Below are 14,606 nucleotides of genomic sequence, written 5' to 3'. Positions count from 1 at the left end.
ACAAGCTAATCTTCTTTAATCAACCTCCTCTATCAGAAAGTTGGGATATGGCCTTTTTCATTACCACATACCATAATTTCCAGTGGTGAAATCTAGGCGTGGCAGGGGAAGGGTACTGCAAAATCTCTATTTCCTCCACTCTTCTGGGGGAAGGATATTGCAAAATCTCCATTCCCACCCCACTCTGGGGTCAGCCAGAGGTGGAATTTGCTGGTTCTGCAAACTACTCAAAATTTCCGCTACCAGTTCTCCAGAATCTGCAGTATTTTAATCCCTGACAATTTCTAAATAGCTAATTTCCAGCTTGGTTTATATTTATCTGTCTTCTAGTTACTGAACAGTGGTTAGAGTGCAGTCCTGCAGGCTACTTCTGCTGATCACCAGATGCCAACAGTTTGGCAGATTGAATCTCACCAGGCTCAAAGTTGACTCAGCCTTCTATCCTTCCGAGGTGGATGAAATGAGCATCCAGATTGTTGGGGGTGATAGGCTGACTCCCTAAACCGCTTAGAGAAGGCTGTAAAAGCACAACGAATCAGTGTATATGTCGAAACATAAATATAAGTGAGTGTTTGGTATGGACATCTGTGTGGCTGGATATTTTATTGGGTTTTATAACGGGTGTTAATATTTTCCAGTATTCTATACAGGGATCCCTCATTTTTCGTGGGGGATGCATTCCAAGACCACCTGTGAAAAATGAATTTCTGTGAAGTCGAGGAAAGATGGTTTTTTATGTATTTAACGCGTATTTGGACTTTTAAAACCCACCCTTCGCATTAAACAGTCATTCTATAATGTTTCTCAGCTTGCACAACATGTTATATCCTACCAGTTTCTTTAATAAGTAGTACTGTAGAAGACTTTTATGAATTTTTAATGGATTTAAAATTTTAATGGATTTAACCCCCTTTGAAAACCTATGAAGTAGCGAATCCGTGAAAAATGAACCGCGAAGTAGCGAGGGATTACTGCATTTGACTTATTTATTATTTTTATATTGTTGTAAACTGCCCTGAGTCCCATTGGGATTGGGCCACATAGAAATCGAATAAATTAAATTAAATGCTATTGCTATTAATGCAATCAAGTGAAGGCAGTGATATTTGTAGGGAAGTAATTTTTGTTTTTAACGTTACAGAAAAACTGGACCAAAAATCTTCAACAGTTGACCTCTCCCCATTTCTGAGAGGTCTGTAAGGGGCGGGCATAAGCACACCACCGTGCCTACCGTCCCTGCTCTACTGTCCCATTGTCTTCTTTTATCATTATTTTCTATTTTATTTATTTGTTTGTTTGTTTGTTTGTTTGTTTATACAAATATGGTATTGTATTGTAGTATGCTTAACTTTATTTATTTATTTATTTATTTATTTATTTATTTATTTATTTATTTAGTTAGTTAGCCCAATGCACAATAATACACAATGAAGGTTATAGAGGTTATACTCGAGTAAAATATATTAAGAGAAAGAATAGAAGTGAAAATTTAGGAATAGAATATATCAATTAGAGAACAGAAGAATATTATGAGAGTAGTATAAGAAGAATAGAATAGAATAGTAGATACGATATATGAGATATAGGAGAGACAATAGGACAGGGGACGGGAGGCACGCTAGTGCACTTATGTTCTATTGGAAATGGGGAGAGGTCAACTGTTGAAGATATAATAAAAGTATAAAGTAGTGTAATATAATATAATATAAATAGTATAATATAATATAAGTAGTATAATATAAGTATAAAGTAATATAAGTATAAAGTAGAGATAAAAAAGATAAAAAGACATTAGGACAGGAACGTAGGCACAAAGGTGCACTTATGTTGTGTTTATATAAACCAGTGTTTGCCAACCTTGGCAACTTGAAGATATCTGGACTTCAACTCCCAGAATTCCCCAGCCAGCAAATGCTGGCTGGGGAATTCTGGGAGTTAAAGTCCAGATATCTTCAAGTTGCCAAGGTTGGCAAACGCTGATATAAACTACTATCCTATACTTGATTGACAAATAAATAAAACAATAAATAAAGACAAGGACGCCAGCGCGGAAGAGAAGCTCCCGAGCTTCAAGCAAGCCCGGCGCAAGGGGGAAAAAAAAGTTGGCAGCAGGAGCTTTGCCTCGTTCTTATAAGAGAAGAAGAGGAAACCACCTCGGGGCCACTTAAGGCTATTTTGTTCAAGGTGAAAGAACCCTCGAAACCCTTCAAAGGGCCCAGAGACGCCCGGGCTGAAATGCACGGGGGGAACCAAAGCACGAAACGGGGGAGGCCCGAAAGAAGAAAGATCGCTCGAGGGAGACGGAAGGCCGCCGTAAAGAACGAAGGAAGACAGGATCGCGGGCAAAGGGAAGCTCCTCGCTGGGACGCTTTGCAAACCCCGGGCAGCGCGCCTTACCTCGCCGAACTGGAGGGCGGAGACGATCAGGAGGACGATGCCTCCGAGGCAAAGGCAGGGCCCATAGCGGTGGGACAGACAGGTGTAGGTCTGCCTCTGCAGGAGCTTCAGCAGCATGGCCCGCCGGGCACCATCACCCCCCTCGCGCAGGCCACCCGTGCACGCCCTCCGCGCAAATCGGCAGCCGGCGCCGATTCCTTATTGCAGCCGCCCGAGTCTCGTCCCCGGCACATCGCAAGGAGGCTTCCGGCAGCCGGGCGCCGCCCACAAGGGGGCGGGGAAAGGATTTGCTCATGGCGGGAGGGAGGGAGGAGGGAGGGGTGTCGGTTTGGCCCGTCGCCGCAAATCCCGTCATGTGTTTTTCTGTCAGGAGCCTCGGCCTCTCGCCTCGTGATTGGGAGGGAAAGAAAAATAGGCGCTCTTTGAGGTGGTGTTTTTTTTTCGCCACCTCGGGGCCACGTAAGGCTATTTTGTTCAAGGTGAAAGAACCCTCGAAAATCTCCAAAGATACTCAGAATACCCTACGAAACTAGACTCGCTATCCTGGGTCTAGAAAGCTTACAACTTAAACATGATATCTAAGTACTGTATTGCCCAAAAAATCCTATGCTGCAACGTCCTGCCTGTCAACTACTTCAGCTTCAACCACAACAACACAAGAGAACACAACAGATACCAGCTTAATATGAACCGCTCCAAATTGGACTGTAAAAAATAGGCCTTTAGTAATCGAGTTGTCGAAGCGTTGAACTCATTATCGGACTCCCTAGCCCCCAACATTTTACCCTTAGAGTATCCACAGTTGACCTCTCCAGATTCCTCAGAGGTCAGTAAGGGGCGTGCATAAGCGCACTAGCGTGCCTCCCGTCCCCTGTCCTATTGTCTCTCCTATATCTCATATATCGTATCTGCTATTCATGTGCTTTGGGGAAGCACAAGATCATATGCTGCAATGTCCTTCCGGTCAACGACTACTTCAGCTTCAACAGCAACAACACAAGAGCACGCAACAGATTCAAACTTAATATTAACCGCTCCAAACTTGACTGTAAAAAATATGACTTTAACAATCGAGTTGTCGAAGCGTGGAACTCATTGCCGGACTCAGTGGTGTCAGCCCCCAGCCCCCAACATTTCTCCCTAAGACTCTCCACGATTGACCTCTCCAGGTTCCTAAGAGGCCAGTAAGGGGCGTACATAAGTGCACTGATGTGCCTATCGTCCCCTGTCCAATTGTCTCTCCTTATCTCATATATATTTTCTCTCCTTTCCTTCTACTTCTCTTCTTTCTTACTTTCAATCTTTATATATATTACTTAATGTCTATTCTCTTTCATATGTATTGTATATTGGACAAAGAATAAATAAATAAATAAATAAAATAAAAATAAGTTGAACTCCTCTTCTTTCTTTGTGATAGCCCTTCAAATACTGAAATACTGCTATCATGTCCCCCCATTACTCAGGGGGGGTCAAATTTACTACCACTACCGGTACTGATGTGTGCGCAGCTTTGGGTAACTGGCAGGCGGGTGTGTCCGGCGGGTGAACGTGCGCATCGGAGTGAGATTTGGTTTTTTGCACATGTACCGGAAGCAAATCTCATGAGAAGATGCATGGGTGCATGAGATTTTGCCAATTTTTTTGCTTCCGTGCATGCGCAGAAGCAAAAAAACCCAACAAATTTTGCTGAAATTTTGCACCCACGCATGTCCTTTCACAAAGTTTTACTTCCTGCACATGCGCAGAAGCCAAATCTCACTTTGACATGCCTTCCCGCTAGTCGCCCAGAGCTGTGCGTGCAGCTCCATTTCCGCTACCTGTGCAGTGTCCCTTCCCTCATTTCGGTAGGAACCCGGTACTGCCGCTATTCCTTTCCTCTAGAGTAGGCGTCTCCAACCATGGCGACTTTAAGACTTGTGGACTTCAACTCGCAGTTGAGTCAGGGAGTCTGGGCTGGGCCTTGCATTTTTCTTGACGAGCCTTTTCAGATAGGATTGTGCCACTGCTTCCTTTCTAGGGTTGAGAGAGAGTGACTGACCCCAGATCACAAATCCGGTTTTGTGACAAGGGTAGGACTGGAAAGTACAGTCTCCTGTTGCTAATCTGGTGTCTTAAGCACTATAACAAACTGGCTCTTGTTTTTAGTGTGGAGATGGTAATCCCACTTTTATTTGAAATATGTGTGCCTATGAGACAAACAGCTCTGTGGCCTTTCGAAGAGTCATTTATTATCGAATAAGCTCAAAGGAATTGCAGTCAGTTTCATCAGATAACAAACCTATTTCTCTTTAAGATGCTCTTTGTTGTATTTCTTGCCCAACTGTGGCAACCTACACAGCAGATTATTATTATTATTATTATTATTATTATTATTATTATTATTATTTAGATTTGTATGCCGCCCTCATAACAAAGACAATGTAAGAACAAATCTAATAATTTAAAAAACACTAAAAAACCCATTATTAAAAGCAAACATACACACAAACATACCATGTATAAACTGTATAGGCCCGGGGGAGATGTCTCAATTCCCCCATGCCTGACGGCAGAGATGGGTCTTAAGAACTTTACGAAAGGCAAGGAGATGTATTGTGTATAAATTTATAGACTCAAGCTTAACCCAGACAAGACCGAGTGGCTGTGGCTATTGCCTCTGAAGGACCATATCGTCTCTCCGTCCTTGGTTCTGGGAGGGGAACAATTATCCCCCTCAGAAAGGATTCCTAATTTGGGTGTCCTCTTAGACCCCCAGCTGAGACTTGAAAAACATCTCTCTGTAGCTAAGGGGACTTTTGCACAAGATTCATCTGGTACACCAATTGCAACCCTACCTAGATCAGGAGGCTCTTCTCACTGTCAATAATAATAATAATAATTATTATTATTATTATTATTATTATTATTATTACTGTATTATTATTATTATTATTATTATTATTAATTAGATTTGTATGCCGCCCCTCTCCGAAGACTCGGAGCGGCTCACAACAACAATACAGAATACAAATCCAATGATTAAAAACGAACAGTTAAAAACCCTTAATTAAAAAGCAATCATACAACCCAAACAGACCATATGTAAAACGGGGCGGCCGGGGGAATCAATTTCCCATGCCTGGTGGCAAAGGTGGATTTTGAGAAGTTTGTGAAAGGCAAGGAGGGTGGGGGCAGTCCTTATCTCTGGTGGGGGAGTTGATTCCAGAGGGTCGGGGCCGCCACAGAGAAGGCTCTTCCCCTGGGTCCCGCCAGACAACATTGTTTTGTCGACAGGACCCGGGGAAGGCCAACTCTGTGGGACCTAACCGGTCACTGGGATTCGTGCGGCAGAAGGCGGTCCCGAAGGTATTCTAGTCCGATGCCATGAAGGGCTTTATAGGTCATGCTCTCCTCACCTTACGGCTTGACTACTGTATTGCAATGCGCTCCACATGGGGATAGCCCTGAAAAGCGTTTGGAGTCTTCAATTAGTCTAGAATGCACCTGCACAACTGGTCGTGGGTACACATAGGTACACCCATATTACACCAACCCTCCGTGAGCTGCACTGGTTTCAATTAGTGATGGGAGAACCCAACGGTGTTCGGGTTCGGCAAGTTCAGACAAACTTTACTCAAAATTCGGCCGAACCTGAACCAAACCCAAACCCGAACCCAAATGGGGAATCCCTCCCACGAAGAGATTCAGGGGGTGGAGCTTTGACGTCACCAGCAGGTTGCTAAGGACGCCAATGTGATCACTTCCTGGATTCCATTAGGGATATTTTTTGGGGGAAGGGATTATTTAATTTTTTTTGTCACTGTGGATGTGCCTGTGTGACACACCTATGCAGTGCAGGAGGAAGCAAAGTAAGTTAGAACTCGCTCCTGGACAGGCCCACTTGCATTGTGCCTCCCAAGATGTCCTCTCACCCTCTGAGACAGTGGTTCTCAACTTTTCTAATGCCACAACTCCTTAATACAGTTACTCATGTTGTGGTGACCCCCAACCATAAGTCTAGCACCAATTCTCTCAACAGAGAATTTAAGCTGATTGGCAGGAAGGTCAGAGGGACACCCCCACTGTAAACGCCTGATTGGTTGGAAGTTGGATATCTTCCAAGATGCCAGAATAGAAACTTTAGTTCCTAACACCATGGGAAATTTGTCTTTTCCCATGGTCTTAGGTGACCCCTGGGAAACAGTCGTTCAACCCCCAAATGTGTCTTGACCCCAGTTGAGGACCACTACTCTGAGATATCCTGTGCTCTGCTTTCTGCCCACTAGGTTTCCTACAGCCCTACGGGCCTATTCTCTATCCCACTTCAGCCCAATTATCTTTTTAAAGATATCCAAAGCTCTGAAAGTTGGAGTTGGTGAAGTTGGATGAAATTCATCCCATCTCTACCAGTTGTGTGGGCATGGCAAGGGAAGGATACTTCAAAATCTCCATTCCAACCCCACTACTGAGGGAAGGATACTGCAAAATCTCCATTGCCACCCAACTTTGGGAACCAGCCAAGTAGGTGGTATTTGCCAGTTCTCCGAACTACTCAAAATTTCCGCCACCGGTTCTCCAGAACCTGTCAGAACCTGCTGGATTTCACCCTTGCTGCCAACACATTTTAAAAAGATGTGTACAGTGATCCCCCGGGTATTGCGATCCCGATCATTGCGAAATGGCTATATGGCGATTTTTCAACCCGGAAGTACAAACACCATCTGCGCATGCGCGCCCTTTTTTTCTATGGCCACGCATGCGTAGATGGCGCCGGGCAGATCAGCTGCTGGGCGGCTTCCCTGGGTCTTCCCCCTCTTGCTGGCGGGAGGGCTGTTTTAAAACGTCGCCGCCGGCATGGGGGGCTTGCCAGCACCCCCCGGACCCCCAACATGGGTTTGGGGGGCTGCTAGGAAGCCCCCCATGCCGGCGGCGACGTTTTAAAACAGCCCCCAGCACCCGCGACATTTTAAAACAGCCCCCAGCACCCGCAACGTTTTAAAACAGCCCCCAGCACCCGCTCGCCCGCCGTTCGCCACTCGCCCGCCCTTCGGGACTCAGTTGGGAAGCTGCGCGGCTGTTTTAAAACGTCGCCGCCGGCATGGGGGGCTTGCCAGCACCCCCCGGACCCCCAACCAGGCGCGAGCGAACGGTGTGGGCAGGCGAAGGGCGGGCGCGCGGGCAGGCAGGCGGCGGACAAGCGGCGGGCACGGCAGCAGCGAGGAGTGGGCGGCCGGTAAGACCCCCAGCGCCGCTTCCCAGCTGGGAAGCGGCGCGAGCGAACGGCGTGGGCGGGCGAAGGGCGGGCGAGCTGGGGGCGCGCGGGCAGGCAGGCGGCAGACAAGCGGCGGGCGCGGCAGCAGCGAGGAGTTTGCGTGGGCGGCGGGGAAACCCCAATCTTCGGCTCCTCGCTGCTGCGGCGATAGTAAAAACACCATCTGCGCATGCGCAGATGGTGTTTTTACTTCCGCAGCGCTACTTCGCGAAAAACCGATCATTGCGAGGGGTCCTGGAACGGAACCCTCGCAATAATCGGGGGATCACTGTACTGTCAAAAGTACAGCCGTGAGACTTTTCAAGTTCTCGCTCTACAATTTCGGTTATCAGACTTCGAGCCACTAGAGGGCACCAAAATCCTTCTGTCCTTATGAGCTGCTAACTCATCTGTATTCTAGAATAGAATAGAATTTTATTGGCCAAGTGTGATTGGACACACAAGGAATTTGTCTTGGTGCATATGCTCTCAGTGTACATAAAAGAAAAAGATACACTTGTCAAGAATCATGTTGTACAACACTTAATGATTGCCATAGGGGTCAAAGAAGCAATGAAAAGACAATCAATATTAATAAAAAATCTTAGGATACAAGCAACAAGTTACAGTCATACAGTCCTAAGTGGGAGGAAAAGGATGATAGGAATGATGAGAAAAACTAGTAGAAATAGAAGTGCAGACCTAGTAAAACGTTTGACAATATTGAGGGAATTATTTGTTTAGCAGAGTGATGGCCTTCGGGGAAAAACTGTTCTTGTGTCTAGTTGTCTTGGTGTGCAATGATCTGTAGCGACATTTTGAGGGGAGGAGTTGAAACAGTTTGTGTTTGTGCGAGGGGGTCAGTAAATATTTTTGCCACCCTCTTTTTGACTCGTGCAGTATTGAAAATAAGGTCAGGATAGAACTCAACAAAATAAGAATGCAATTTATCCTAACCCAAGTTATGGTATTATTTGGGATTGAAATAATTACTGTATGGGTAAAATAGCTAATCATTGCCTGAAAATGATACCAGCCCATTGTCATCATGATGTCACCAGCAGATCACTAATGGTTTGTGAGAACCAGTCTGAACTGGGAAGAACCCACCCCTGGTGGGGGGGTGTGTGTGTGATTTGATATTTTATTTAGATCTGGTCAATTTTCTTTATGTAGCTCTTGATAGTTACTACAGTTTGCGCAATTTTGTAATATGGGGGACACAAAAAAGCATTCCTCCCCCCCCCCAATTTATACTTCTCCAAAACATTTTCCTTATTTACTGTCTCACCCACATAGTTCAACATAAAATTCAGCTATGAAAGCAATTAGAAAATGCTAATGCAAACATTTTCTAAATATTAACTAAGGGGAAGAAGAATGGGGAATGGAGGCAGCTGACATTGGAGAGTAGAAACAAAGGAAGAGCTGAAATGCATTTTGTGGGAAATTATGTAAGGGGATTAAAATTGCAATGGGAAATTGATACTAATTGTGGGTTCTTTCATTAAAATGTGATCTGTTATTAAAGTTCACACTGAAATTTCATTTTTTTGCCTTAAGGGCCGTTTGACCCAGTCCTAAAGACTAAACAATGTCGTTTGACGGGCCCCAGGGGAAGAGCCTTCTCTGTGGCGGCCCCGGCCCTCTGGAATCAACTCCCCCCGGAGATGAGAACTGCCCCCACCCTCCCTGTCTTTCGTAAACGATTCAAGACTCACTTATACCGCCAGGCATGGGGGAGTTGAGACACCTTTCCCCCAGGCTTTTTAATATTTTGTTTTATGTTTGGTATGAATGTGTTGTTTGGCTTTTTAAATATGATAGGGTTTTATATGTTTTTTAATATTAGATTTGTTCTACTATAATATTGTTTTTATTATTGTTGTGAGCCGCCTCGAGTCTTCGGAGGGGTTGGCAAACAAATCTAATAAATTATTACTATTATTATTATTATTATTATTATTATTATTATTATTATTATTATTGTAAAATAAACATTTTGAAGAGAAACAAAGAAAATGAGGGAATAGGTTTCAGTTTCCACAGGAAAGGAATACAAGGTTAAAGGAAAGGGGGGAAAAGCAGTGACTTTTAACTTTTTTCAGTATATTAAAATACAAAATGAATGAGCCGGGGAGGCGCAGCAGGTAGAGTGCTGTACTGCAGGCCACTGAAAATGACTATGGATCTGCAGGTCAGCAGTTCAAATCTCATCACCGGCTCAAGGTTGACTCAGCCTTCCATCCTTCCCAGGTGGGTAAAACGAGGACCCGGATTGTGGGGGCAATACGCTAGCTCTGTTAAAATGTGCTATTGCTAACATGTTGTAAGCTGCCCTGAGTCTAAGGAGAAGGGTGGCATAAAAATTGAATAAATAAATAAATAAATCATAAATACTATAAATAAATAAATAAATAAATAAAATAAAGCTGTATCCTCAGCTTTTTGCTTTATAAGTGCTAGCCATTATCTGTCACAACCAATGATGATCTAATTATCAAACCTAAAATCAAAATTTCATTTTTGTCTGCTTAAAGCAGGGGTGTCAAACTCACAGTCTGTGGGCCAGACGGGTCACGTGCTGGTCACGACCACGCCCAGTTTACTGAAGTAGGGGGAAAGTCCTGATATGTCAGGTGACGCAGCCATGATGATATGAGTTTGGCACCCCTGGTTTAAACCCTAAAGTCCAGAAGCAGATTTTAAATGGAAACAAAGCTGGATGAATCCTTTTCTTTGATTATAAGGTTAGTTTTGCATCTCTGTCAACAACATCTTTTTTTTTAATCCATTCAAATGTTGATGTATCTTTCTATTTGTGTGCCTAGAGCAGTGATGGTGAACCTTTTTTTCTTTGCATGCCGAAAGAGTGTGCATGCACACTATCGCATATGCGTTAGTGCCCACCCCCATAATTCAATGCCTGGGGAGGGAGAAAACAGCTTCCCCTGCCCCTGGAGGCCCTCTGGAGGCCAGAAACGACCTGTTTCCCAACTTCTGATGGGCCTAGGAGACTCATGATTTGCTCTCCCCAGGCTCCAAAGGCTTCCCTGGTGCCGGGGGTGGGGGGAAAACACCCCCTCCAAGGCTCTCTGGAAGCCAAAAACACCCTCTTTATGAGCCAAAAATCAGCTGGTTGGCACATACATGCATGTTGGAGCTAAGCTAGGTCAAGAGCTCACATGCCAGCAGATATGGCTTCATGTGGCACCTGTGGCACCTGTCACTGGCCTATAGGATTCTCACCACAGTCACTATATATAATAACAAAGTTTCACTTTTTTCAATTTTAATCCAATATTCTTAAAAGAAAAAAAATCTGCTTTTAGCTGTTTTTTTTTTTCCAGAATCTTCTGAATTAAAACAGAATTCTGGCCTCAATAGTTCTTCAGTTTATTACAGAGTACATTGGTGTCTAACAAGAAATGTTAGACAAGAAATGTCAGACTCAGTTTTGGTCGTAAGCCAAAGACATTCTTCTGAGATGAGATTGGCCTCAATCCTGTTGGCCTTCTGGAAAGTCCTCAAAACTTGAATGTGCCACCAAGCTTAGGAATCCCAAGGAAATACAGAGGTCATTAAATGGTTACACTGTGTGCATAGCATAGATGTAAATAAACTGTACTTTGGTCTCCAGGCGCAATTCAAGGTGTTGGTTATCACCTTTAAAACCCTACATGGCTTAGCGCCAGACTATCTTTGAGACCTTCCACATACCTCCCAGTGACCGATAAGGGCCCACAGGGCTGGTCTTCTCTGGGTCCCATCAACTAAACAGTGTCGGCTAGCGGGCCCACAGGGGAGGGCCTTCTCTGTGGCTGCTCCAGTTCTTTGGAACCAGCTATCTCCCGAGATCCAGACTGCCCCCATCCTACTGGCCTTCCAAAAAGCCCTAAACACCTGGCTTTTCTGGCAAGTCTGGGCTCATTGATCAGATGGTATACCATCGGGATCTGGACACAAGAGATATACATGGCTTTTCCTAATTGTTTTAATTGCTTTTAAAAAGTCTTTTTAATAGGAAAGTGAACACAAGAACAAGGGAACACAATCCGAAGTTAGTTGGGGGAAAGATCAAAAGCAACCTGAGAAAATATTATTTTACTGAAAGAGTAGTAGATCCTTGGAACAAACTTCCAGCAGACGTGGTTGGTAAATCCACAGTAACTGAATTTAAACATGCCTGGGATAAACATATATCCATCCTAAGATAAAATACAGAAAATAGTATAAGCGCAGACTAGATGGATCATGAGGTCGTTTTTCTGCCGTCAGTCTTCTATGTTTCTATGCTTGATTGTTGGTTTTAGATGTTTTGAATTGTTTTTAGGAGGCTTTATGTTATATTTTAATTGTATTTGGCTGTGAGCTGCCCAGAGTCCTTTGGGAGGTGGGAGGCATATAAGTCCATATAGGAGAGAGAAGGTGAGGGAGCGGGAGAGAGAGTGTCCCAAAGAGAACAAGAATACATCCACTTCAGTTTATAATGACTGGATTCGCACAATACTTTTAAGCCATGTTTTATTTAATCATGGTTTAAATTTTTTTTAAAAAAATCCGCAATTGGCAATACAGTGGTACCTCTACTTAAGAACTTAATTCATTCCGTGACCAGCTTCTTAAGTAGAAACATTTTTAAGTAGAAGCAATTTTTCCCATAGGAATCAATGTAAAAGCAAAGAATGCGTGGAAACCCATTAGGAAAGAAATAAAAGCTCGGAATTTGGGTGGGAGGAGGAGGAGGAAGAAGAGGAGGAGGACAATTGCTGCCGAAGGAAGAAGGTGAGGTGAGGGGAATCAAAAAAATCCAAAACTTTAAGGCTTAAAAAAAATATAAAGGGACTCTGAGGCAGCGAGGAGGAGCATGTGCCTCCAATACACCGGGTGTGAGGCTGCTTCCAATACACTGCCTCCCATATACTGGCTGCTGCTGCTACCTGCTGCCTCTTCCTTCCCATGCTGAAGGGCTCCCCTCTCCTCTCGCTCACTTGCTTTGTAACCAGTGCCTTTCCTTCGCTGTGGTGACTCCTCGGTTGCCCAGAGCGAAGGGAGCGTTTCTTTTCTCTGGGCGTTGACAGAGGTTTATTCCCTCTCCAAGTGCCCAGACAAAGGAAAATGCTTTGTTCGCTCTGGACTGCCAAAGCCTCCTTAAACGCCACCAAAAGACTCCTCTGGCAGCCCAGAAAAGCCCGAGATGGCTGGGATTAAAGGGGGAATGGCAGGAAGCTGGCCAGGCCTTCATGCCACTTTCAAATTTCCTGGGAAATTTTTCCGGGCTCAGGTTCTTAAGTAGAAAATGGTTCTTAAGAAGAAGCAAAAAAAATCTTGAACACCAGGTTCTTATCTAGAAAAGTTCTTAAGTAGAGGTGTTCTTAAGTAGAGGTACCACTGTATTTATCAGATTTGCAAAACAATAACATATAATGACATAGAGTGATAAATTACATGTAATCCAAGTCAAAGAAACCATTTTATGATCTAACACAACATATAAATGAATTATTAACTGAACCAAGCAACGGGTTGTTTGCCTTTTTGGACTGAGATTCCCTGAGAGTAAGACTTAGTTGAAATTAATTGGTTATTTTAGTCTATAGGACTATACACTAAGGTTCTAGTTCATATATATTCATGACTATACAGTTGTGTTTTTAAAAAGTAATTACAGCACTCTATAAGAGGTTATTTTAGGTGGCTGTTAGCTATGCTACGTTGAAATAAGACTTTGGACTTAAACATAAACTTAAACATATGGCAAACAGCAAATGTAATCCAGATAAGTGACCTTGGTTTGTATAAGAAAGTGAGAGCATGACTGAGGTGAAACGGGTTGTATTTGCAGTATCTTGGCTAAACTGTGCCCAAACTAAATAAACACTCCTTTTATTGTTAACAAGGAAAAAACTGCCATGTGCCACAGATATTTTCAGATTAAATATTCATCTCACTCTGATTAATGGAATAACTAACTTGGCACATTCCGCCGAAAGATTAGTAACTTTCGGTCTTGCTATACAGGTAAAACTATCCTAAGGCACTAATTAACATGCTTGCTCTCTCCTTGTGCTGCTTATTTTCAATAGGTTTTTATTTGCATTTTCCCTAGGTTGGCTACTGGACTTGTTCTCTAAAGGCTCTTCCGATTCTGTAGTTCCTTTCATGCAAAGCTAAATACATATTACAGTATTTTTTTAAATCATGGTTTTCTGACTTAGCCAATAGTCATTTCTGTATTATACTGAACAACAACAACAACAAAAACCCAGAATAGGATTCTTATAGTCACAAGGCAGGACTTACCTAAGGGAGTGTAATATAATTTTGTTACATACTATTCTCTGTATAATCAGATTGATCTGAGAAACAAAGTTTTCAGATGAGATTAAAAGATATCCACCACTATTATACTGCATTGATTCCATGATTATTGTTCTTACTTTATCTATTATATCCAGCAGCGGGCCACCATTTTTGCTGCTACCGGAACAGGCTGGTAGTATGGAGCGTGTGCGTGATTTCCAGTATTTTTATGCTTCTGCACATGCGCAGAAGCAAACTGTTATGTATAGGCAGAGTTGCTAAGCAGATTGCATGAAGTAGGGAAAAAGTTGTTTACCTTGTTTTGATTGGCTCCCAGGTTTTGGCGCCAGAATTGTATCCATGTCAAAAGTTGCCTGTTGCCAGGCTGTAAGAGTATAAATAGGAAGAGACTCTGTATTACGCGCTCTCTCTATCTCACGTACAGCATTAACAGTAACTGCGTTTGTAAGTGTTCCAGTCAGTAATAAACTTGCGAAAAAGTTACCGAGTGAGAGTCATTTTACAAACCCCCGCCAAAAATGGTAACAGACGCTCACCCTTGCTCTCCCCACTGCTTCCCTGCTGCGCCTCTCGCCCTGCTTACCTGATCATCTCTCCTGCAGCCCGGAAGATCAAAGAGCAGGCCCTGCGGCCAGAGCTGGGGCAGGGTGCT

General features: G+C 43.7%; 1 protein-coding gene across 1 annotated transcript in view; it reads right to left on the bottom strand.

Moving 5' to 3' along the window:
* GNPTAB (N-acetylglucosamine-1-phosphate transferase subunits alpha and beta) overlaps positions 1–2,673 on the bottom strand; it is a 58,459-nt gene extending 55,786 nt beyond the window's left edge. Inside the window, exon 1 of the mRNA XM_070756288.1 lies at positions 2,398–2,673. Within this exon, the coding sequence (XP_070612389.1) occupies positions 2,398–2,514 (117 nt within the window). The 5' untranslated portion in view covers positions 2,515–2,673. The remainder of the gene's footprint in view (positions 1–2,397) is intronic.
* Positions 2,674–14,606: the final 11,933 nt, after the last annotated feature.

This window comes from Erythrolamprus reginae, chromosome 6 (assembly GCF_031021105.1).
Source record: "Erythrolamprus reginae isolate rEryReg1 chromosome 6, rEryReg1.hap1, whole genome shotgun sequence".
NCBI lineage: Eukaryota > Metazoa > Chordata > Lepidosauria > Squamata > Dipsadidae > Erythrolamprus > Erythrolamprus reginae.
Note: the sequence above shows the minus strand (reverse complement) of the source record. Positions and strands in the feature narration are given on the sequence as shown.